The sequence below is a fragment of the Anabrus simplex genome, chromosome 13 (genome assembly GCF_040414725.1).
Source record: "Anabrus simplex isolate iqAnaSimp1 chromosome 13, ASM4041472v1, whole genome shotgun sequence".
Lineage (NCBI taxonomy): Eukaryota > Metazoa > Arthropoda > Insecta > Orthoptera > Tettigoniidae > Anabrus > Anabrus simplex.
Genome location: NC_090277.1, coordinates 102,618,247 through 102,642,813, shown reverse-complemented (window position 1 = coordinate 102,642,813; position 24,567 = coordinate 102,618,247). Strand labels below are relative to the sequence as shown.

At 38.3% G+C, this 24,567-nt stretch overlaps 1 protein-coding gene across 20 annotated transcripts in view; it reads right to left on the bottom strand.

Annotated features, from left to right (window-relative positions):
- Positions 1-300: 300 nt before the first annotated feature.
- The window catches only part of LOC136885088 (ensconsin), a 762,268-nt gene continuing 738,001 nt past the window's right edge, over positions 301-24,567 (bottom strand). For all 20 annotated transcript variants that reach the window (XM_068230157.1, XM_068230159.1, XM_068230158.1 and 17 more), the window contains 2 exons: positions 12,763-12,995; positions 301-1,797 (listed from right to left, as the gene is read on the bottom strand). In XM_068230157.1, coding sequence (XP_068086258.1) covers positions 1,784-1,797; positions 12,763-12,995 — 247 coding nt within the window. In that variant the 3' untranslated portion in view covers positions 301-1,783. The remainder of the gene's footprint in view (positions 1,798-12,762; positions 12,996-24,567) is intronic.

The following is a 24,567-nucleotide window of genomic DNA, read 5'->3' as shown; positions in this document are numbered from 1 at the left end:
TAGACCTCAATTTTTTAAAAAACAAAAGCATTGACCTAAACCCTTCTACACGAGTTACTGTTGAGTGTCCCTCAACAGGTACGTTGAAGCTCGTTGAAATCGGCTGGACACAGGGTCTGACCTCTCCTTGTTAGCCTCCCTGACATGTCACCTCTGCAAGACATCGAAAAGAGGCATGCACTCTTGTATCCAATTCCTAGCTATGACCATGTCTTCCATTCTTGTTTCCTTCTTTTCCAGCTAGACAAAAACATATGGTCAAGGATAATTATAAGGGTAGTCTTACAAAGAAAAGGGAACTGATTTTAATAGACCTTTAATACAAGCATGTACAATGAATAGAGAACAGGCATATACCAAACAGAACAAGTCAGATTAATTCCATTATTAGGTCTAATGCAACTCTACACAGTCGGGCCCAGCAACAACTGGCAACAATGGGGCCACAAATTCTCATGTAAAGGTTAGGAAGGTGGTGGAAAGAAACAAAACAATTTTGGTTAAACTTAGTTCTTCGATGGGAGACTTTCTGTTACATAATTCGTTAGTCTTCTTCATACTCTTGGAGAAGAGGGGGAGGGGAGCGCACTCATTCTTCCAAAAATAATGTCCAATTTGAAAGAAATGTTTCTATCTACATCACTTTTTTTTATTACATATGTGTTTTCCTTCAATAAATGCTATAAATGTTAATGATAGCTGTGAGGAATAATATTGATTCACAAACCTGTTGTTTCCACTCTATATATAATAATATAATACATAGCAAATTGTGAATGATTGATTGGTTTTTTTATACACAATTTAGGGCGCACGCAGTAGCGTGATTAAAACCTGCCTTTAATAATAAAAGAAGTTATCAAAGCAGCTTCTTTCAATATAATAAAAGTCCAGTGAAGAAAAAAAAAAAACGGCACTGCCTTTATCATTACATTGTCACAAAAGGGACGTGCCAATTGCTCGGGAATTATGAAGATGTGGAGGGGGTGGCGATATTAATCACTCTTAAAAACATGGGGAGTTCTTTTCAGCAAGTAAAAATACACATGATTGTAGACTGATACTCAGCAAAGAACAGTTTATATGTCTTCTTGTTAAAAGAAAATAAAAATAAAAGAGAAAAACAACAAGAACCTGACCTCTATTGCTTTCTCAAACTCTGGGAAACTAAATTTATGATTGATATTTGAGAGTGCACTGCACTCAATTACTCTCCAGCTGCATAAGGTTACCTTATTCAGGTACAGTAAAATAAAGGTTAAGATCACACTGATTTTTAAATCTCATATTAGCTACAGGGAGGTCGGCACGTCCCTGCACCGACAACAGCACAGAAGATAAGAGAAATCCTTCATCTTCAATCATCCTAAAAACTGTATACAACACATGCTGACTAGGAAGATTTTTTTTTATCAAGATACACAACTGTTATATAGAAGGAGGGGGAGGGGAGTGGTGGGGGGTGGGGGTGACGAGTCCTGGTAAGTTCTTTTAAATTAAATACGTGTGATTAAAATTATGACAGAAGTAACCAGATTTAGGTAACACAGACTATCCTTTTGTGCACAGCTACTGTCAGGTCTGCTCGAGGGGGATGACGAAGGCTGTGAGACAAAAATAGATTTCCACTTGTTAGACTCGGATTCTTCTCTCTCGCGCTCGCAGTCAGTCTTCTTCATATATTTCCATTCTACAGTAGAATATTATATAATTACTAGTACTTCTATTTACAGAAACATTCGATAGAAGCTCCTCAACCCACATAATACACTATCTTCAAGTTTTAGGAGAGCAGATCTGGAAAAAAGAACAAACAAATCAAGATTAGTGCAATGATCTGGCGATTTTGAATATACTTTTCCGCCTTGTTGATACTTCACATTTTATTATATTACCTCCGGTACATGTTTCAAGAACTCAACTGCTCCCTTCCTCAGCGGTGCAAAACATCACACAAAATCCTTGGACCAGAACACATTTGTACAATCATACGATATAAACTTGTCCCAGTGAGCAGCCAAAAGTAAACTTGTAGTTTCGAGGTGTGTCTCATAATCTATGGTTTAAAAAGGATTTTTTCTTGTAGAAAAATCTTCTCTCTCTCAGTCAAATCTTATTTGTTCTAATTTGGGTCTGTGTAATTTGAAAAGAAGAATGATGTCTTTTAAAATTACCCTCAAATTCACAAACGAGCAGCAAACAACAGCATGAACCCAGGTCTACCCATCGCTAAAGCCCTCCCCAAGATACACAAGACTGCGTCCCCATTTGTCCGATCATTAACTGAACATTGCACAATATAGTATTGAAAAGGTGAACCATTACAACATAATTTTCGTTATTACTGTGACATTTGTACAATACAGCCATCAATTAAACTATACATAAAATCTTGAAATTGTTAAAACTCTCTTTTGTGTCTAAAATGTTCATTTATCCTTACTATGTTATTTAGAAAAAATTTTTTTTTTAAATATTAAAATGACAAAATGAATAAAATCTGTTAAGTTATTCGATATATACTAAAATTTGAAAGGCTGTCTGCTCTGTTCATGAAAACTTCTCCTTTCCTTAAATACTTATTTACACTGCTAAAGTTCTAAGACCTTTCATATAAACCAGAATTTCTCCTCTTAATCTCGCCTGACCATGCAAGCCATTTTTAACTGTCAAGTTCCTACTTCAGTTCCAGCTGGCACCAAATTTGTTAAAATTAAAACAAAAATTACACTTGTTTGAACCAAACAAACATGTCCTTGCTCCTGTGCTTGCTTCCATTGACCTTACCTTTTTTTTCAAAAGTTTTTACTAAATGACATAGAAAGGATAAGTGAACATTTAAGACACAAAATTTGTTTGATGTTTGCACCGCTGAAGAAGGGAGCAGTTGAACTCTCGGAACATGTATGGGAGGTAATATAATACAATAAAATGTGAAGTTAGACTAGTCTGATATAAATTATTTCGATTAGGCCTAGTTGTTTACCGTGTGCAACATAATGAAGAGAGTTCATTTAGCTCACGATGGTATCATGGAATATCTTGACAATTATTCAAGTGGTGATTTTTTTCTGTCCGAATCAGAAAGTGTGACGACGATAATAATCCAGCACCTCCAGTAAGAAATGTGTACTGGTATTTTATGCAAAATGGCTGGGTTTTTTTTCAGTGATACATCACTTTACACAATTTAATCTATCCTTGGATCTAATGCACACAGGAAAATGATATTTACCATGATAGTAAACAATAATATAACCTTTCTCCGTGCCCGGTTAGCTTCCGTGGGGGTCACGCACTGAACTGAGTAAGTGTTTGGCATAACTTCACGGAAGACACTGGGGCGGGGGGCCTCAACCCCGACACGGCGCGTCCCATATGGCTGATAGGGAATGTTCCTGTAGATATGCAGGACAGGTGTGAATAAGGCTTAGCCAAATAAACACCCGCGGATCAACTGAGGCAAAAAGGTCTGCAGTCAACGGTCTCGATGGCGGATGAGGATATTTCCCAACGGCTGAGAGGGCGGAAGAACTGGCTCTACGGCTAACAACCGTAGTTCTAACCACGGACAGAGTAATCTGTCCCACCAAGCATTACCATGAGGTAACATTATGCATGATGGAAACACTTTCAAGGAAAACTACCCCAGGTGGTACCCAGCAATGGAAATCCACCGTCGCACCAGGCGGCGCAAACAAGCCTTCGGATTCTGGGGAGCTTGTACCAACATGCAAGATGGAGTCGGAGCCATCTGGTAGCCAGACTGATGACGTACTAACGACAAACACGACTAACCTAAAACAAAATCTAAGGACAAAGAAACATCACTATTTTGGAACTATCAACATACAGACTCTACTTAGGACGGGGAAATTAAAACGGACTTTGGATGAAATGGAAAATCAGAATATTCTAATACTAGCAGTGCAAGAGACGCGTTTTACTGATATTAATACGTTTGATTCAGAAAATTATAGAATCTTTAAGGGTAAACCTGGACGAAAAATTGGAAGAAATCTGCAACAACTTGGCACAGCATTTTGTGTAAACAAAAGGGTTATTGACTCCGTAACGGACTTCTCTTCTCCTTCTGATAGACTCTCCACTCTAACACTGAAATGTGCAAACAAGAGATACACACTATTCAATGCACACGCCCCCATAAATGAAGACAACAGAAACAATCCTGATAAGGTGAAAATATTCTGGGATCAATTGGAGAATGAATTGCTAAAGACGCCAAGCAATCATGTCAAAATTCTGATGGGTGACTTCAACGCGCAGGTTGGGAAAGAACGTCAGTTCCGAAAAATAGTGGGTGGTTATCCAGCTCACACCAGAACAAATACGAATGGGAAGAGACTTATTGACTTATGTGAGACATTCGATCTTAAATTAATGTCCACGTACTTCAAAAGACTGCCAAGGAAAAAGAAAACGTGGTGCGCTCCACGGAAAGACCTAGGTGAATATCAACTGGACCATGTTGCAATTTCAAGGAGAAACACTAAAGAAATTATGAATGTGGTAGTACGGAAAGGAGCCAATCTTGACTCTGATCACTTCTTGACCCGCATAAAATTCAAGCCGTTACCGCTAAACAAGAAGAGACTCTCTCCGAATGCGTCAATAAAAGTAAACCATGAAAAACTTCAAGAAAACAGAAACGACTTTCAAAGACGTATGCGGGAGAAGAAAATGGAGACTTGTGAGGATATTCGAGAGAATATGGCTAATATAGCTAAGGATGTTGCACCATTGCGACGAACTCGCAGACACCGATGGTGGACTACAGACTGTGATGTAGCAATTGATAGGAGAGCTGCAGCCTATAAAGCATGGTACGCAGATAAAACAGAAGATAAATTTGAGACATACAAGGAGGTACGCAAACAGACAGCAAAGATCCTCCGGCAAGCCAAAAGGAATCAAATATCTGAAGAAATTCGAAGTATTGACACAGAATTTAAGAAGAACAATACTAGAATCTTTTATAGGACCTTTAAAGAGCACATACATGGATATCAACCATCTACCATGGGATTTCGAAGGGAAGATGGAAAATTGGCAGTGAATAAGAATGAAAATTGTGAGATATTAGCTAAATATTTTGAGAAATTGTTGAACTGTGAAAAACCTAAAAATAAATGGCCAAAAGAGGATCCAAAGCAACGGAATGAAAACTCAATACCCCCTGACGAAAAAGAACTCCGTGAAATAATTACAGACTTAAAGAACAACAAAGCTGCAGGGGAAGACTCTGTCACAGCAGAGATGCTGAAAAGTGGTGGAGAAATCGCAATAACAATTTTAAGGCGAGAAATGGAAAAAATATGGGAAATGGAGGTAATCCCTGAAGATTGGAAAAATGCTATCATTCATCCTCTACACAAAAAAGGAGATAGAGCAGATCCTAACAACTACCGCGGCATTTCCATCACATCTGTAACTTATAAGACACTCTCTAAAGCACTACAGAGGAGACTTGTGGAACAAGTGGATCATCAACTAGGCGAGTATCAAGCGGGATTTAGGAAGGGAAGATCGTGCGTTGATCAAATCTGGAGTCTGAAACGTGTACTAGAGAATCATCTCTCAAAGGATCTGGTAGTCGTTTTTGTAGACTTTAAAAAGGCGTATGATTCAGTCGACAGGGAAGTGCTATTCAATATATTAGTGGAATTTGGAATTGACGCCAAAACAACAGCAATTATTAAGCAGACTTTAACTGGGACACATTCGAAAGTTAAGTTCATGGGAGAGAACTCCAAACAGTTCGAAATTAAAACAGGAGTCAGGCAGGGTGATGGATTGTCACCAATTCTTTTCAACTGTGTGTTGGAGAAGATTATCCGGGAGTGGGAAAAAGAACTGGACAGAAAAGGATTACTTAACCAAGTATACATTGGAGGGTCAAAAAGTGGTGTCATGATTAATTGCCTTGCCTTTGCTGATGACGTTGCGATGCTATCTAGGAATACTGACACAGCAATAGAACAGCTGAATGTACTAAAACTACAAGCAGAAAAAGCAGGACTACAGATTTCTTTCGAAAAAACTAAATATATAACAAACATCAAAACAGCCCCTCGGTACCTGAAGACAGAACACGGTAAAATAGAAAGAGTTGATAGCTTTAAGTATTTGGGTGAAATAGTGCAATTGAAAACAAATGAAAGAGAAGCAAACAACACCAGACGGGAGAAAATGGCTGCGGCTTTTCGTAGGACATATCCTATATACAAGAAGAAAACCATCTCCAGACGAGCTAAACTAAGGCACTACAATACAGTGATTAAAACGGAATGTCTGTATGCTAGTGAGTGCCTCCAAATGAAAGGAAAAGCGGGACTGAGAGAAGCTGAGAAATTTGAAAGAAAGATCCTTCGCAAAATAATGGGTCCAAAGATTGTGGATGGACAGTATAGGCTGCGAGGAAGGGAAGAACTTTACCGAGGCAATGAAAGGCTAACTGAGTGCATGAGAAAACGGAGACTTAAATTCTATGGGCATTTATTTAGAATGGATGAGAAGAGACTAACGAAAAGGATTTTCACAATACTAGACAGCAGACCTAAAGTGTCGGACAAATGGTTCAGGGAGGTGAGAAAGGATCTCAGACAGGTAGGACTAAATTCGGAAGACATCTCAAACCGAACAAAGTTTAGGTCAGTGATCGACAGATTTCAGGGATTCCATGACGAACCAAAACTTAACCGTGGGTGGACGGACGAAAGAAGACAGGCTGCCAGAGAGAGGATGCTGAAGTTCTGGGCTGTGAGGAAGGCTTCCAGAAACATGTAATTGTTATCTAACGTGGTCTCTAATGGCCGTAAACGAATATATATATATATAATATAACCTTTCTACTAACATCAATCACAGACCTCTGCAGTGAACACCCTTTCTCAGTACTTCAAAACTTTCAAAATCTGAAACTTGTAACTTTGTTTCCACAACTGTTATTTTTTTAAACTGAACCCTTCTGGTTTAGAGACAAGACTCACTTTCAGTGATTATAAGTGATATATACACTGTAAGTTTACAAACTGTCATGTGATATATTTATTGGTGTGCCTTCCATGTAATTTTAAAAGAAGTGTGTGCATAGTGGTGTAAATATGGCTGACAGTTTTCAGCTGAGAGCTTGAAAGCAAAAGGGTTAACAGAATTGCAAAAAGGAGGTGATCGGATTTTGAGCGGTGGGTGGCAGCATTTTGGAACTATTCATGTGCCTGTAGTGAAAGTATAGTGAGAGTGGATAAATGGCACCACTGGGAATAATAATTGTGGAGATAACCATTGTAGAAACTGTAGAACTTCATGTACCATTGATGTCCGAGGTGAACGTTGACTACGAAGGTGCGAAGGCCAACCGACAGGCTACAGTGGAATATTTCACCATCAAAATGAACCAGGGGGCATCCAGACCCAGTTCTATCGCAACAGCTCAGTGAACCCTTCTGAGAATGGGGCTCCTGAGTAGACAGAGCTTACCTGTACCCATACTAGCACAGGTGCATTGATGAAAATGACTGGAATTTGCTGAACAAAATGGCAACTGGACGACTGTGCTGGTTGCAGACAGGTAGCCTTCTTCGACGAGTCATGTTTTCAGCTGGATAGAACAGATATCTGGTGAGAAATGTTTCAGAACCAACACCCTGCAATTATTGCTGGACAAACAAAGCAGTGAGGGTAGTGTTATGGTTGGGGAAAATTCTCTGCACTCGCATCCATCCACACATGACGATTGTCTTGCTTCGGGAGGATGGGATCTTCCATCATGATAATGCACCTTGCCGCATGGCCAGAAGCATCTGCACATGGCTGGATGATTATGTTTGTTGTTTAAAGGGGCCTAACAGCAGGGTCATCGGCCCCTAATGGTACAAGGTGCAACGAAATGGAACAATAATTAAAATTTCAAAATGTATTCACTGACTAGAGTCTAAAATGAATGATGAAAAAATGACCATGAATCCAAAACAATCAGTGGATCCAATTCACAATGCCTTATTTTCCGAGATGATGCTTGTTGTCCAAAGGGGTCCAAAATCAAGGTCACCGGCCCCCCACAATAGTACTTAATCACAGGTAACGGAGACTCATGGTATGTTACACATAATGGCACCACTCACAGCTAACAACAGACCCATGGTGTTCCTCACAGAAGGGTAATACTTATAAGCAACACAGACTCTTGGGGTTTCTCACTTAATGGAACTAATCATGGGCGCTGGCTAGATCTGTGGTGTACCTCACATAATGGTACTAATCATAGGCCATGTATACTCACAGTGTTGCTCACATAGTAGTACTAATCATAGGCACTGTAGATCCACGGCGTATCACACATTACGGCACCACTCACAGGCAACACAGGCCCATGGCGATTCACATGTAGCGGTACCTATCACAAGTAACGTAGACTCACGGTGTTCCTCAGATAGTGGTAATAATCACACGTAATGTACTACTCACAGGTAACGCAGACCATGGTGTTTTTCACATAGTGGTACTAATCACAGGCAACATAAACCCATGGTGTACCACATATAGTGGTACTAATCATGGGCACTGTACACCCATACTGATCCACCCATGATATGATACTATACACAGACTCATGGTGTTCCTCACATAGTGGTACTAACTGCAAGTAATGTCGACCCATAATGTTCCTTGCGTGATGGTACTAATCACAAGTAATCGCAGGGTTCAATATATATATATATTTTTTTTTTGCAAGCTGCTTTACGTTGCATCAACACAGATAGGTCTTACGGCGATAATGGGATAGGAATCAGTTGGGACTTAGCACACGAGAGCGAAATGCAGGCAACCAAGAATGAGTTAGCTGGAAAATTTATAATGTCCAATAACGGACCATTATATTGGTATTATAAATTTACTCATTCAGGACAAATATTTTAAGTTCCCTATGGGAATCAACATCTATATCATCTGATGGCCAGGCAGGCATCAATTTTTGGAAATGAGACATAGCTCTCATAGTGCATTGGCACTGCTGGTGGTTTCAAGTAACCTTTGCAGTGGCCTCCACGGTATGCACTAGCTTTGCGTCTTGGGAGGTGTGCTAAGTCCCAAGTGACGAGCCCAACTTAGCACACGAGGGCGAAACGCAGGCAACCAAGAATGAGTGAGCTCGAAAATTTATAATGTCCAATAATGGACCATTATATTGGTACTACAACATTCTGATGGGGAGAATTTTTTCGACCAACGGGACTCGAACTGGCTAACCATGGTGTCAGATCATTTAAATTTCAAAGTCTTAACAATCATTGGCACCAAAATGTGTGTATACAAAAACAAACTCATGGCTAAACTCCTAAGAGGACTGCCACCCATCCAACATTCAATTTTGTTTATTCGCCAAAATAACCCTGTAACAGGTCCTCCCACTTGGTAGCATAAAACAGAATATCCAAACTGATTATAACTCTGCAACTATTATGATATTATGATGAATGTGCAATAATACAGAAGATTACAGCATTAATAAAAATAAACCAGTTTAGATCGTAGGAAAGGTGAAAAAAATATGAAAAGCAGTCTAGAAATTTTAACCTTCCCCATGCAACGACCAAGTTAACTCTGAGCTCAACACATTTTCCACCATCCCAACCACGAGTTAACTTGGATTTTAAATGTAACAGCCTCTCCCAGTCCCAAGTTTAGTCTGACGCTGCAGTTCTGTTTTTCAATGCGAGGTGCTATCATCTGACAGTGTCCTGTGAATAGTAATAGCGTACAGCCTCTGAACAAGTCTGGTGCAGGACTTTCGAGTTTATGCCCTTGGGCGACTGTGCGCCTGTGAGGATGAAATCTAATATTGAAGATGGCACAAACATCCAATCTTTCTGCAAGAAGGTTCAAATCCCTGACCTGCCCAGGATTAGAACACGGGATCTCTTGTCCAAAGGCCAGCGTGCTAACCATTTAGCCATGAAGTTGGGCAGTGCCCTGTGAAAGCGACAGTTAATTTGATGCAATCACTTAATTTTTTTTTTTTTTTAACTGTAATTCTATGCCTTGTGTTTAATGTTGACAGCTTACTTGTCTCTTCCCAGGCGTAATGAAAGCATGATTGAGGATAATATTTAGGATATTGTCGTGAATAAATCTGTGGAAACTGATCACACAGTTATGCAGTTCCAGCAAAAGAGGAAAGAGACAACAATGATTAATGCTTTCCTTCCATGATTATTTGTAATTTTGTAAATATTTGTACTATTTTTTCCAACTAATTAACCCATTTCAGCCATTGCTAAAACATCCAGAAAAACTCGGGATGTGTATGCATGAGGGTGAGTAAAATGTGGTACTGAAAAGGTTAATTATCAAAAGCAAAGATAATGAGAATGCATCTTGTAGGTTGCAAGCTTCTCCAAATGGATAGACCATATCTCAAACAAAGAGGTATTCAGCTGTGCTGGAAAATCATGAGAAGTCTTGACCCTCACAGAAAAGCAGTGCATTTCACTCGCATCTTCCGAAATGATGAATACAACTAGGTATAAATGATAGCAGCAGAAAAATGTGGATGTGGGTAAAGAAACCAGCTTAGATCCTAGGTGGTGGTGGTGGTGGTGATTATTGTTTTAAGAGGAAGTACAACTAGGTAACCATCCTCTATATAACACTAATCAGAGAGATTCAACACTTCAAAAAATGAAAGTATCAGCCAAAGAAAGACAAGGGCCAGGAAGGGCGTGAAAATGAAAGACTTCCTAGCCCTCGAGAGTCTAATACCGTCGGGGTCGGAAAAGAACAAGAGTTGACCAAGAGAGGTCGGATAGGATAGATGAAAGTGAGGAGCCTGGCACAAGTAAGTAGAAGCAATACCAGGACTCAGCTAAGGGCCCCGTATTTGCGCACCCACGCTCCAAAAATTCAGAGCCCCTGTGGCCCCTTTTAGTCACCTCTTACAAACAGGGAATACTGTGGGTGTTATTCTACTGCCCCCACCCACAGGGGACAAGGAAAGGTGAAAAACGTATGAAAAGCATTCTAGAAATTTTAACCTTTCCCATCCAGCTTCTCACACAAAATAAGAAAAAAAACTTATTCCAAGATAGCGGCCAACCTTTTGAGGGGCACCAGAACAAGAAATTAGCATTGATGAGGGTTGTGATTAGTTAGTTAATGTTTCTTTTTACCTGGCAAGATTAAGGCCTTCAGGCCTTCTCTTCCATCTAACCAGGCACTGAAATATACATATATTACATTGTATCACTTTACAATAACAGATTTAATACTAATTAAATTAATAGTAGTAGGAGAATGATAAGTGATAAGGTTAAATGAAGATGAAATAAATTAGGTATAATAAAAGGATAAATTCTTAAAACTAATATCCTACATGTAAAAGGAGGTAGTACATAAAATTTAATAAAATTTGAAAAACAGATCGGGTAAGAATTTTAGACTAATCTTCTACCAGAACATCCATGACAATAGAATGGTTGTAAGTAGCAGCATCAAGTTTACAGGTGAACCTTACTGGTGCATAAAATGTCTCCACAGAGCTTCCTTGAAAGTGCGAATAGCGCTTAAACCTCTGATACTTTCGGGAAGGAGGTCCCACTCCCGGCAGGCAATTACCGTGAATGATTTATCGTAAATGGCAGATCTATGGGTAGGTAATGCAAGGATAGAATTATTAGTAGATCTGGTGTTAAGACTGTGATAAGAAGATAGGTATTTTGAAACATGAAGTAAGGTAAAATGACTGTGAAGAATGAAGTATTTTATGGAGATGGCATAGGGTATGCACAGTGTGATGGATTTCTAGTTGGGGCAAAGATAAGTGGTTATATGAAGGAGTTACATGGTCATACTACTGTAGGTTACAGACGTATCTCACACATGAATTTTGACCACGTTGTAATCTGCTCAATAACTTGCACCCAGTGTCTCTATAAATCAGGTCACAATAGTCGAAATGAGGGAAAACCAGAGATTCTATCAACATTTCTTTTTAGTTTTTCAGGAAATAAGTATTTATACCTGCGCAGCATGTGCAATGCAAAGAATGTTTTCTGAGTGATGTTCGTAATATGCATTTTCCATGACATGTTATCATCGAAAGTAACGCCTAGGACTTTACTGATGACGTGAACAGTATGTTAGTATTACATAATCTTATAGATGGAATCTCTGGTCAATTGACCTTTGCAAGTTGTTTCAGGTATCCAAGGATGATGGCTTGCGTTTTTGCTGGGTTTAATGTAAGACCACATCTCAAAGACCAAGAAGAAAACTATGTTAGATCCTGATTTATTTTGTCTATGGCCGAAAATATTCGATCTGGAGATGTATGAAGGTACATTTGTACATCATCAGCATAAATATGGTATTTGCAATGCGTTAGGTTTTGGGAGACATCATTAATGCAAATCGAAAAAAGAAGGGGCAAACCACACTGCACGGACTGTTTTATGAGGCAAAAAGAGAATTTGTTCTGAAGATTATACAAAAGCATTTCTCCAGGCATTTTCAGCAACTGACTATGTTGTTCAGCATGTGTAATATTGTTGCTGATGCACACAGCAGAAAGATAAGGGGAACATAAATCTTGTCACATTCAAATTCTCTCAAACACAAAACAACCCTGTGCTGAGATTCAATTCCACACCCTTGAGCATGAAAAAGCAACCAGCAACATTATAGGCACTAAACCAATTTACTTACAAACTTTTAGTTGCAAGATGTTTTACAAGCTGTACTGACCAGTGACGGACGTGTCTTGCTTCTTTCCCAGGTTGTCCTGGAATGCGATAAACGGCTGTGGAGTAGGTCCATTGCTTGTCACGTTCTCGTTGGCTAGATCCAGAATCTGTTCAAACTCCCCCATTGTCTCCGTTACCAACGTAGTAGGCGGCTGATTGTTCTGATTATTTGTGCTAAACGCATCAAATTCTGATAAATCTAGGAGATTGTTACTTGTATTATTTAACTGTTTGCTGAAAACAGAGACAAGAAAGAAAGCATTAACAGAGATTACAAATATTATAAAAATCCAATATTCCCTACTTATCAGATATTAACAAGAACTTAGTGAAAAAAATCTCAAAACATTTGTCATAATTTCAATTCTTCAAGTCTTCTTGCCTAGCCTTAATTGAGACATGACAAATTAAGTTTAGTTCTTTGTACCTTGTATCTGGATTATTATTATTATTATTATTGTTATTATTATTAGATGGAATAACATCTAGATTAGACTAAATAATTTTTAAGTACTGTTCCCATGTACATAGTTTTCAACGCTTATTACAAAACTGTGCATCCAATTTTACACGTTCTGGCAAGGTACAAATTACTGCAGACGGACGAAGCAAAACTGACATAAAGAGCAGAATTGGCCAAGCCAATGTTACACTCAACCACAAAAGGACAAATCTAACATTCTGAAAGTAAAATCGATAAAAATTTACATCTTGAGTGTTGCTCTTTTGGGCTCAGAAACATGGACGGTTTGCAAAATTGAAAAGAGAATATTAGAGGCATTTGAGAAGTGGTGCTGGAAATGAGTGGGAAGAATGTCCTTCATGGCAAAAGTGACTAGTGCGGATGTGCTTACAACAATTGGAGAAAAGAGAGGTCTTTGGAAAGAGCTATTGAAACGAGATCAGATATTCTGCCACTTGTACAGCACAATGTTTTTTTTTTTGCTAGGGGCTTTACGTCGCACCGACACAGATAGGTCTTATGGCGACGATGGGATAGGAAAGGCCTAGGAGTTGGAAGGAAGCGGCCGTGGCCTTAATTAAGGTACAGCCCCAGCATTTGCTTGGTGTGAATATGGGAAACCACGGAAAACCATCTTCAGGGCTGCCGATAGTGGGATTCGAACCTACTATCTCCCGGATGCAAGCTCACAGCCGCGCGCCTCTACAATGTTCTTATGGTTAACGTTTTGGAGGGGAAAAGAGTAGAAAAGGCAGGCTAATATTTATTTCATTAACCAGATCACTGATGATATGAATGTAAAATCCTAGGCTCGAATGAAACGATTAACAGAAAAACAGAGGAATGGAGAAGAAGAATCGCTGCCTATCAACCTTTGGCTCGAGGAACCAATAAGTTTATAACAAAAAACATGAGCCTTGACACAATTCAAGTTGTTTAGCCATTAAATCACAGAAGGTACAATAAAACTGATGATTCATATCCAAGTTCTGGAAGAGCTGTTTGATAAATTGTTGTAAATGTTCAGATTATGTAGATTCTAAGCAAAAGCTATTCTTCCAGGATTCCTCAAAGGCAAAAATGCACATGGGAGAGGTTGTATGACCCATATAGCCATACTGTTGTGTCACAATGGCCAATCCATTTGTGGAATTGCTGCAAAACAATAAAACAAGTCCCATGACCTTTCCACTGCAAACACCTTCTCAGTCAGTCTCTAAGATCACTTAAATCTTATGTGAGAATTGTAAGGGTTCTCAATGGCCCAGCAAACAAAATTATGTTGCTTTACATGGCCATTTAGCTTAATAAGTAATCATCAATCTATAAAATGGTTTTCCAAAAGTCAAGATAAGGCTGATACAACATTTACAGAACTTAAGCGTGGTCCACATCATCTTTATGTAGTGCTTATAAAACCTATACATGGAAACAGAACTCGAAAATTTACATTTGCTTCCTCAACAGTGGCACGTACAAAGATACCACATGTATAAAAACTATACCTGTTACTCAATAAGTATTTGCAAGCTCTGCTAAAAAAATAACACAGAGAAAGGCAGCAAGATACGCTATCTATAGCATAATTTATAACTACTTAGTTCTGCCAGAGTTTGTTAGAGCAGAAGGCTTCAGATTACACCTGACCCTAGAATAAAACATTCAAACTACATATATGGTAACTACTGGTACAGGTCGGGGTGAGTCAAGAGAATTCTTTTCTAGGTGGTGGGGACAGCATTTCTACAACATGCATTTGGTAGAATTTTAGAGTATACTAAATAATTTTTAAAAAAGCTCCATTTATAATGAGTTACACTGGTCATATTATAAATGGTATTCTATTTTTCTGCTTACTGACTGTAAATAAGCTCCATACTATACAATTTGTAAATTCTATAAAACAGATATGAAGAACATGAATTAAATTTCTCCTGCCACAGGCAATGGCTTGCATTATTCTGACTGTTGTTTTAAGAGGCAAAACAAAAAGATTATCAAGCATCTCTCTTGGGTTTTGTTACAAACTTTTAAAGACATGTAGAGCTATCATGTGACAAGCCACAATCAAACTTTGTCAATACCTTTTAATCGCCTAGCCTCTTGAACTCATTATAATCTGTATTAAAATTCCTACTTTAAGCACTCTACAAAAACTTACAATATGTTGACAATTTGACATTGCAAACTTAAGCCAACAAAATAGTAAAAAACTGTAGATAGGTATGTTGTTAACGAACAATATGTCCTGAACTTGTAGATAATTTTCCCCAAGCAATACTTCCATGCTTGCTTCAATTTACCATAATTCACACATTAGATGTCACTGATGGAAGAATGCGAGAAGAGACCCAGATTACACAAAATATATTTGGTTTTATGCTTGGCAGATCCACAACAGATGCAATTTTCGCTCGCAGAATGTCAAAGAAATGTACCAACTGTGTAGAAAAGGCCTATGGCAGTGTCACATGGATGAATGTGAGAATTTATACCCCCTTAACATAACGAATTATAATCATTATGAAATATCAAAGCCATTTCTTATTAACAGTGCTGATGTAGTTATTTTTATTATTATTATTATTATTATTAATTATATACAGTCGTATCAGCACACACTTTTTTAAAACATAACTGGTTTTCGGACTAAGCTCCATCATCAGTATTAAAATTTAAATTTAAGTCCACATGAGTGTGTCGTCAAAATTGGTTAAATGAGTTTAAAATGTAGCCCTGTTGCTCAGGCTGTTGGTCGAGTACTGACAAAGGACCTTAGTGTCCGAAAACTGGTTATGTTTTAAAAAAGTGTGTGCTGATACGATTGTATATAATTAATAATAATAAACAAACCCTTAAGATACCTGAAGAAACACATGGAGCATAATCTCTCTAGATAATACAGTGATTGTAAGTGAAAGTAACACAGGGAAAGGTTGATCTGTGGCAGAATGTGTCAGAAAGAAATGGGCTTAAAATGATCAGAATGAAGACAACATATCTGTACTTCAAATTTTCCATGACAATACTTAGCCATGAAGGATTAAAAATTGTAAGACGAAGAGGTCATGACGACAAATAAGTCCAAATATCTTCGATCAGTCATCATCATCATATGGGTATCCTTCCAGCAGGCTGGGTAGGACTTTTGTAGACAATATGCCTCCATCGGTTCCTGTCATTACAGAGCTCCTCTCGTTTCACATCCTGCAGTGTTGTTCCTTTCTCGACAAGGTCTGCATTTATTTGGTCCAGCCACCTTCTTCTGGGACATCCAACAGGTCTCTTTCCAGGTACTGCCATTTCCAAGTATTGTCTGGGGGTTCTAGCCTCTTCCATCCTTTGCACATGCCCAAACCATTTCAACTGTGCAATGCGTAGTCTTTCTTCCATCGTACAGGTCACTTGCATGTCATTTCTAATTCTGTCTCCTCTTGTTTTTTGCATGGCAGATCGTAACAATTTCATTTCACATGCTTGCAGTTTGCTAATGTCTCTTTTCAATAACACACAGGTCTCCAACCCATATGTCATGATTGGCAGGAGGTAAGATTTAAGATCAGTAACAAAGGAAAACACCAACATTGATGGGAATATTACCAATCATATAAACAACAGTTGGGCCAAACGGCAGGCAGCTACAGAAGTTCTATGTGATGAGAAGGTCCGACTTAACCTCAAGGGTAAAGAATTCATAAAACGGTTGTTCATCCATCTCTTCAGCCATTCTATATGGCTCAGAATGTTAAGTTGCAAAGAGAACAAACAGAACCTCCATGTAGCCATGTTGGGAGATGTTAGGGTGTGCCCTTGGAGTCACCGGACTCTGGTTGAAATGACACTATCCAAATATTTTAGAGCATCATCAATCTCAGAGAATACTGATTGAGATGGTTAAATTACTTTCAATGATGAACTGAGGTCAGGCTTGCAATAGCAGGACCCAAAACAAGACAGTCAGTGTTAGAAGAAACCTGGACAATGCCAATACTGATGAGAATGAACAAAGTCCACGACAGAAGCTACTGGTGGAAGGTGACCAGAAAAGCCCACCGCACCATTGCGGAAAAGATAAAGGAGAAGAGAAAATAAGATGTCCTATATCCACATTCAGTACAGTAGCAGAGATGCAATTCCAGCTGGTTCCCACCTGTCTGCCAAACAATGCTTCATAGAATGAAAGAAATGAATTGGATGATTTAAGTGAATCTGTGTTCTGGGTGTGTGTAGTAGAACCTGTCAGCAACAATGTCTTCCAAATGATCAACATTTAATGATGTTTGACAACCTTGGACAAGTCATTAACAAAAAATCACCCATTGTAAGAGCCACAATGTTAAATTCTATTGAGAGTAACTGGAACAGCATGTTGATCAGCTTTGAGAGTTATGAACACAATGTAACATGAAAATATAATATGACAGGAAAGCTTTAATTCATGTTTTCTAGAGCACTTTGAACATCTGATCAGTTACTACCAAGAATTGTTTAATATTAACCTGCACTGATGAGGAAAAACTGCACACTGCTTTAACAGAACAGAAGGAACACTGCACTGAGTTTATATCATTATTGTGAGTTCCTTCACAATGTAGCCAAAAGTACAAGGTTAAAGCATGCAAAACAACAGGTTTTTCTTTCTTTCTTTCTTTCTTTCTTTCTTTCTGATACAGCAAACTCTCAATTATCTGGACCAATCACCAGACAAATTCTCACAGACAACCGAAAACATGGATAAGATTTTGTTCATTTTAATGCAAAACAAAATTTTTAATAATACAGAATGTAAAATGCTGTTTGAAAATGCAATAATGTCAAACAATTAATAGTGTTATTATTTTTTACGTCCCACTAATTATTTTTTAACAGTTTTCGGAGACGCCAAGGTGCCGGAATTTAGCCCCACAGGAGTTCTTTTACGTGCCAGTAAATCTACCAACACGGGGCTGAAGTATTTGAGCACCGGACTGAGTCACGATCGAAACCTGCCAATTTGACAAACAATTAAGACATTCGATAACCACTTTTATCGATAAAGTAGGCCAATGTAAAAATCATTTAAACCATCTGTTGCTGGTAGAACACTTGAGGTAGAAAAAGAAAATGTATAATAGACAAAATGTCACTTTTTGTCGTTCAGCAAAAAATAATCTGTAATATTCTTTTGCTTTCGAGATTCATTTAAGTTCTTTCGTATACAAGGATGAATGTTCTGTGGTGCTGTTCTGTAACTTGGGGTTCCAGTATTTTCATATTCTGTCCTACATAGTGATATTTTATGAATAATAAGTATACAACAATTTCTGATTTCGTAACCTTCTAGTGAATTCTAAGGGTTCCTGTTTGCTATTTTTAAAGTCACTTGAACTGTCTGAACACCAATCCCGTAATCATTCGCTAATTTTTTTTACTGGTTCTCCCTTATCAAATTTTTCAATTAATTCAAGCTTTTGTTTTGAAGTTACAAGCACTTTCTTTCACTTCCTAGCCATGACTCCTATCAAAGAACACCAAAAAAGAACTGCTATACATTACATTGCTTAGAATAATGACTGTCAATTTTGGCGTTGAAAAGGGCCGTTTTTTTATCATCCATATCTCTCATTGATTTGCTTCTGTATTGCTGATAATTCGGTACAGGAAATTCTACTCCATGTACCTATGCAGGGGCACTACTGTATGTGCAGAATCAGTCTCCTATCTGGATTGTGTGGAGATCACTCAATTGTCGTCATCCTGGAGATGGACAATCCAAAAGCAATCTCCAGAAATAGCGCTTCCCTGTCGACAACATTAACTGTGACTGCGAGAACCTTAGACAATGGATCATCTACTGGATTGCATACTGTGTCCTGCATCTTGTACAGGAGAAGATCTTCTCCATGCAACACCAAACGCAGTTGAAGTTGCATGCCACTGGTCTACCATGTTGTGTATTGAATAAATAAATTGTTTCGAGTTTAAGTCTCGAACAAAGCAAGCGCCGTGGCACTTGCAATCGAGAGCATGCTCAAATTTCAAGTGAACAGTTCACACGTATTCAAAATGCTATGACAAAAATAAGGGAAATAAAATGAACATAAGAATACAACAAACCTCGAGAGTGCACGAATAACCCACAAACCGGATAATCGAAAGTTTGCTGTATTTGAGCTTTCGCCTACTGCTCATCAGAGAGACAGGATAAGCACTGCGAATCTAGCGATAATCTATGTTATCTCAGAGTGGCAACTGTCCCCTCTTCTACTACAACCACAAATTCTCTTTTAAAAATTTTTTAAAAATTTATAAATTCCTCAGATATAAAGAAATTACTACTTTCATTTTTCTAAAAGTACCTTAAGCTATCTACCATTGTGGTAAAATATTAGATTCATTGACACAATATCTACCTTGGAAGTGGAATTACATGTCAAAAATAGAGCCAAAGTTGCATGAAATATAAAAGACTAGCAGCTAGTTGCACAATCTGGTGGTACAAGAAGCAACCAATGCTGCCTGAAGCAAGTCCCTGATGACGTTTTGATTAAAACAATTCTGGATATTACTAGGTCATTTGTCCACATTGTACATTTTACAGATGATGTGTCCCCCCTCAATCCTATGTAACTGGACTCCCCAAGCAGCTAATTGCCTTATACTGTATCTCCATACCCCCAATGGATCCCACATCTTTGCAACATCTGAAACAGGTATCACACCCGATGGTCAGTTAGGGAATTTCTGGTGCTGTTCTGTAACTTGGGGTTCCAGTATTTTCATATTCCGTCCTGCACAGTGATATTTTATGAATAATAAGTATACAACAATTTGTGATTTCGTAACCTTCCTCTAAATTCATGTCGTTCACGTGTTTCGAGGTTCTAGGCCACAGATATTAAAATCTTTGTTTTATCAAATGAAAATTTGTAATTTGTTCGAGAGGAATGCTTTAGCAAAAAGAAGGCCATAAAAATAAATACTTGACTGAGCAAGTGGCTGTGCAGTTTGGGTTACGTAGCTATCAGCTTGCATTCTGGAGATAGTGGGTTCGAACCATTTTCAGCAGCCCCGAAGATGCTTTTCTGTGGTTTACCATTTTCACTCTAGGCAAATGTACCTTAATTAAGGCAACAATTGCTTCCTTCCCACTCCTACCCTTTACCAATCACATCATAGCCACAAGACCTATCTGTGTAAATACGACGTAAAATAAATAAATAAATAAATAAATAAATAAATAAATAAATAAATAAATAAATAAATAAATAAATAAATAAATAAATAAATAAATAAATAAATGAACAAACACTTCGACATTAATGTAGAGCATGGTTAAAAAATCAACAATCATTGGATACCTATACACAAATTACCACTACGGAGGGCAAAACATCCGACATCTTTCATCAACTACAGAACATAGTGTAGGACAAAGGAGTTCCACAAACGGCTGAACAGACCATGTTTAAAACTTACCTCCTACTCATCATGACATATAGTCTGGAGAGTTGCGTCCTACATAAAAGAGAAGAAAGTCAACTTGAGCTTTTGAAATAAAGTTCCTTAGATCAGCTGTACAGAAAACAAGGAAGGACAATTACGAATGACCAGATATGAAGAGACCTGCAGGTCAACCTGACCGTGGAAGAAAGGCCGAATGTTGCAAGGTTGAAGTGGCTAGGATACATTAAGCAGGTGCAGTAGACTCAAATTCCAAGGACTGGACAAGTTGGCCATGCGGTTAGGGGCGCACAGCTGTGAGCTCGCACCGGGAGATAGTGGGTTTCCCATTGTGGTTTCCCATTTTCACACCAGGCAAATGCTGAGCTGTACCTTAATTAAGGCCACGGCCGCTTCCTTCCCATTCCTAGGCCTTTCCTGTCCCATTGTCGCCATAAGACCTATCTGTGTCGGTGCAACGTAAAGCAAATAGCAAATTCCAAGGCAGTATTTTGAGAAGATCACTCCGGGATGGAGACCGATTGGATACCCTAGAAAAAGGTGGTTAGACCAGATTAGAGAAGAGAGGAGAATCATGGGATGCTCAGAGAGAGAAGCAGCATATCAAGACCATAAGGAATGGAGGCAGATTGTTCTAAAACATCTTACCCGGCTCACTGAAAGGAATTGATGATGATGATGATAGCACGTGAAAGCATAGAACTCTCCCAAGTTACGGAACAGTAATTTACCATCTAACTGCCAGGTGAGATACAAATGTTCTAGATGTTCCAAAGATGTATCTGGGGTTCAAGTGAGCCTCAGGGTAGAGATGTGATGCAAGGCGAAGTACACAGACCACCTTCAGTGTTGATCTGGATCGAGTAGGGGTACATTAATTTAAAATGCTGACTGCCTATATATAAAATATGTATAAGGTTAAGACGGTCCAACCTGGACAAAGAATGTAATAGTAGTAGTAGTAACAGACCGTGGAAGCTTGAAACTCATTTAAGATCTGAGCAAGTTAATTTTTTCCTTGCTTAACTTCAGCTGGACATACAGAATCAATCCTTCAAAAACAGAAATAATTCTGAGTGAATATGCTGTCCTAGGACAGCAAAGATCACTCGTTAGCGGGGAATATTCTGTAAGCACTTTCTTCCTTCCTTTCAGTGTCATGTGAGTGTACACCACACTGCTGGTCTAGTTCTTCTCCTGATCTGACACACTTCTAGAAATCAGTATTAGCTAATCTGGAATGTTAGTATTTTACATTGCATCACCACCACCACTTCCTCATCAAGCTCAGTGCGAATGTCTACTACATACAACTTTATTGTATGATACTGAAGTTAGAGTTACCATACATCTGCATTTTTGACGTATAATGCAGCGCCTACGTTCATTTTTAAGATTTCTGCTAATGACTGCTTTTTTTTTTTAAATTTTTGGGAAGTAAGATCTTTTTGATTTTTGTTTTCATCGCGTTTCGTCAACAAGTATTATTGAATTACACCATTTGTTACTTACAATCGATGTATCAAACTTTTTAGCAAGATTAGAGATAGCTGTGATAGCTCTCCTTCCTTCTGGTTTTCACTTAACTGTGTCAATCCATAACACTTGTGTTGAGCGGGTGTTCTTAATACAGGAACAGTGGACAAAGGAAAGAAACAGACTGAAAGATGATACTGTAAAAGGGGATTGCAATGGTAAAATTTAACTTTAGACCTGTGAATTGCAAAACTATTTTGAATATCTGTGTCAACAAAAGTAACTGTTAAAGATTCAGTCCAGTAAGAAATACTCCACGGACATGGGCTCTAAAGTGTACATATGTGCAATGTGTGTAATATTTTAATTCTCTTTGTTTCTTATGTAAATATAGCTATTTGACAACATAAAATGGAACTAATGATGTTTCATTCAGGATTTGGCAGTCCTAAGAGCATCTTGATCAATCCTGTTGAGGGTGTCCTCATTTTGGGATTGCAGAATGTGGTAACCCTAATTGCAGTACCAAATTCTCATATATTTCTTAGTTACAGCTTTACATTTTTGAGAGAAATAATTGCTAATTAAGACAGAACAGTGTTGTTGACACTACAGCCTTGCTTCCCATCTACTACTAAGACATCTCGCTTAATTATTTTCAGAGCAAAAATCTTTCAGAAACCATCTGTAGAATCTTATAGAGTTATTAGCGACAAAGATTAAAGAACAGTTGTAAAACTGACATATAAATATGAAAATAAATGCACATACGGTGAGCATTTTTGATTACGAGGGGAATTCAATATATGCATAGCAAAGAAAAAAATCACTGAGAGAATTGTTCCTGTAAAAAGAACTGTAAGTAGAATACATACATAGAAATTGATTCTAAAACCAACATACCATGCATGACATTGGGCATAAAAGTAGACAGCAAAAGTAGGCAGTATATTGGATGTGACACATTTCATATTCACACATTCAACTTACAAGCAGAGAATGTCATCAAGTCTTACAAAATGAATTCTTGACATTAGCATTGCAACAACCATATTTACTTGCCATATATTTTCTGTCAGCTTACTAGTGACATGTGCCCGAGATGAATGCCAGTCATTTTTTAAATCTCTTGTATCGAGGTAAATCTCTTTTGGTTGAGGCTGAATGTTGATGTGTACTATGGGAAGAATTCCTGGGGCCTATTTCATTTCATATGTTGCCACTGAAATTACGAGAAATGTGTGACCACCTACTGGGTTAATCCAGTAAAATATTGCCTTTAATCCAAGAATGGACTCTCTTTTATTTCATATATACCATAGTAAAAAATGTACCGAAGGATGTGGTGTAAACTCAAGCAGAAACAGGCCGGAAAAGGTGTTTAAGGCTAGTACGTTTCTCTCTGTTAAGTAATTATCATCCATAAACATTTTCTGCCCCATTTAATCCATAAATCATTTTGAGTTTGTAACAAATATAAGAATAAAGAGTGCTTTCTTTTTTCCTCTCTCCCTGCATTCAATTCCACAACAACTCTCGATCTTCCTTTGTAATGTAGGTTTTAAAAGATGGTATGTTTCCTCTTGCAATTGTTCCTGTAAAAAGGAATGGACAAACATCCATAATGCCCAGCAGCTTTTTCACCTAGCAAGAAACCAAAATGTGTATGCTGTAGAGATTGCAAACATGAGGGGGACCAGATATGGCATATAAAGACGATATATAGGAATTCAGCCAGGAAATATTTCTCACACATTCTCTAGGAAACATAACTATCCATTACTTACCAGAACTTATTATGTTAGAAATCTACCACATTCAGGTAAAATCGTTGCCGATCTGACTTGATGAAATAAACCCCAGTTAATAAATCATGACAGAGATTGGAGGCGATGTTAATACAACATAATGATGGACCCAAGTGTTGGCAAGTGAATATGTGTGCAGCGCTGTCCATCAAACACAAACATGCAGCAGTCTACAGTAGAGAGAATGGTTTTTCACTTACACACTGGAGAGACCGTGGTGGCTTCTGCTGCTGTGTATGTACAAGGGGGACAGGGGATTGACCAGGGCAGGACAACTGGCTACCAAAGCTTTGGCTTCTTTCTCATTGCTAGCTGTGCAGACATTTTGACCAGTGTAACAATATAATCCCATGGTGGTTTATTCTCTATAGGATTTTCTTTGTCTAATGCATAATATTTCCTCTGCTGTCAGAATTTAGGCTGCACAAGAATATGCCTTACGCATTTAAAATACAACACTGCCCACCCATTCAATGGAGTTGGTCAGATGTCTATAGACACTATAATTAGGTGAACATTTATGGGCTCCCTGTTTTGTAATCCATACCTTCAAACTTTTCCCTCAGTTCCAGTTTCTGTTTATGCCAGTAGCGAACATGAAACTCAGTCACACTGA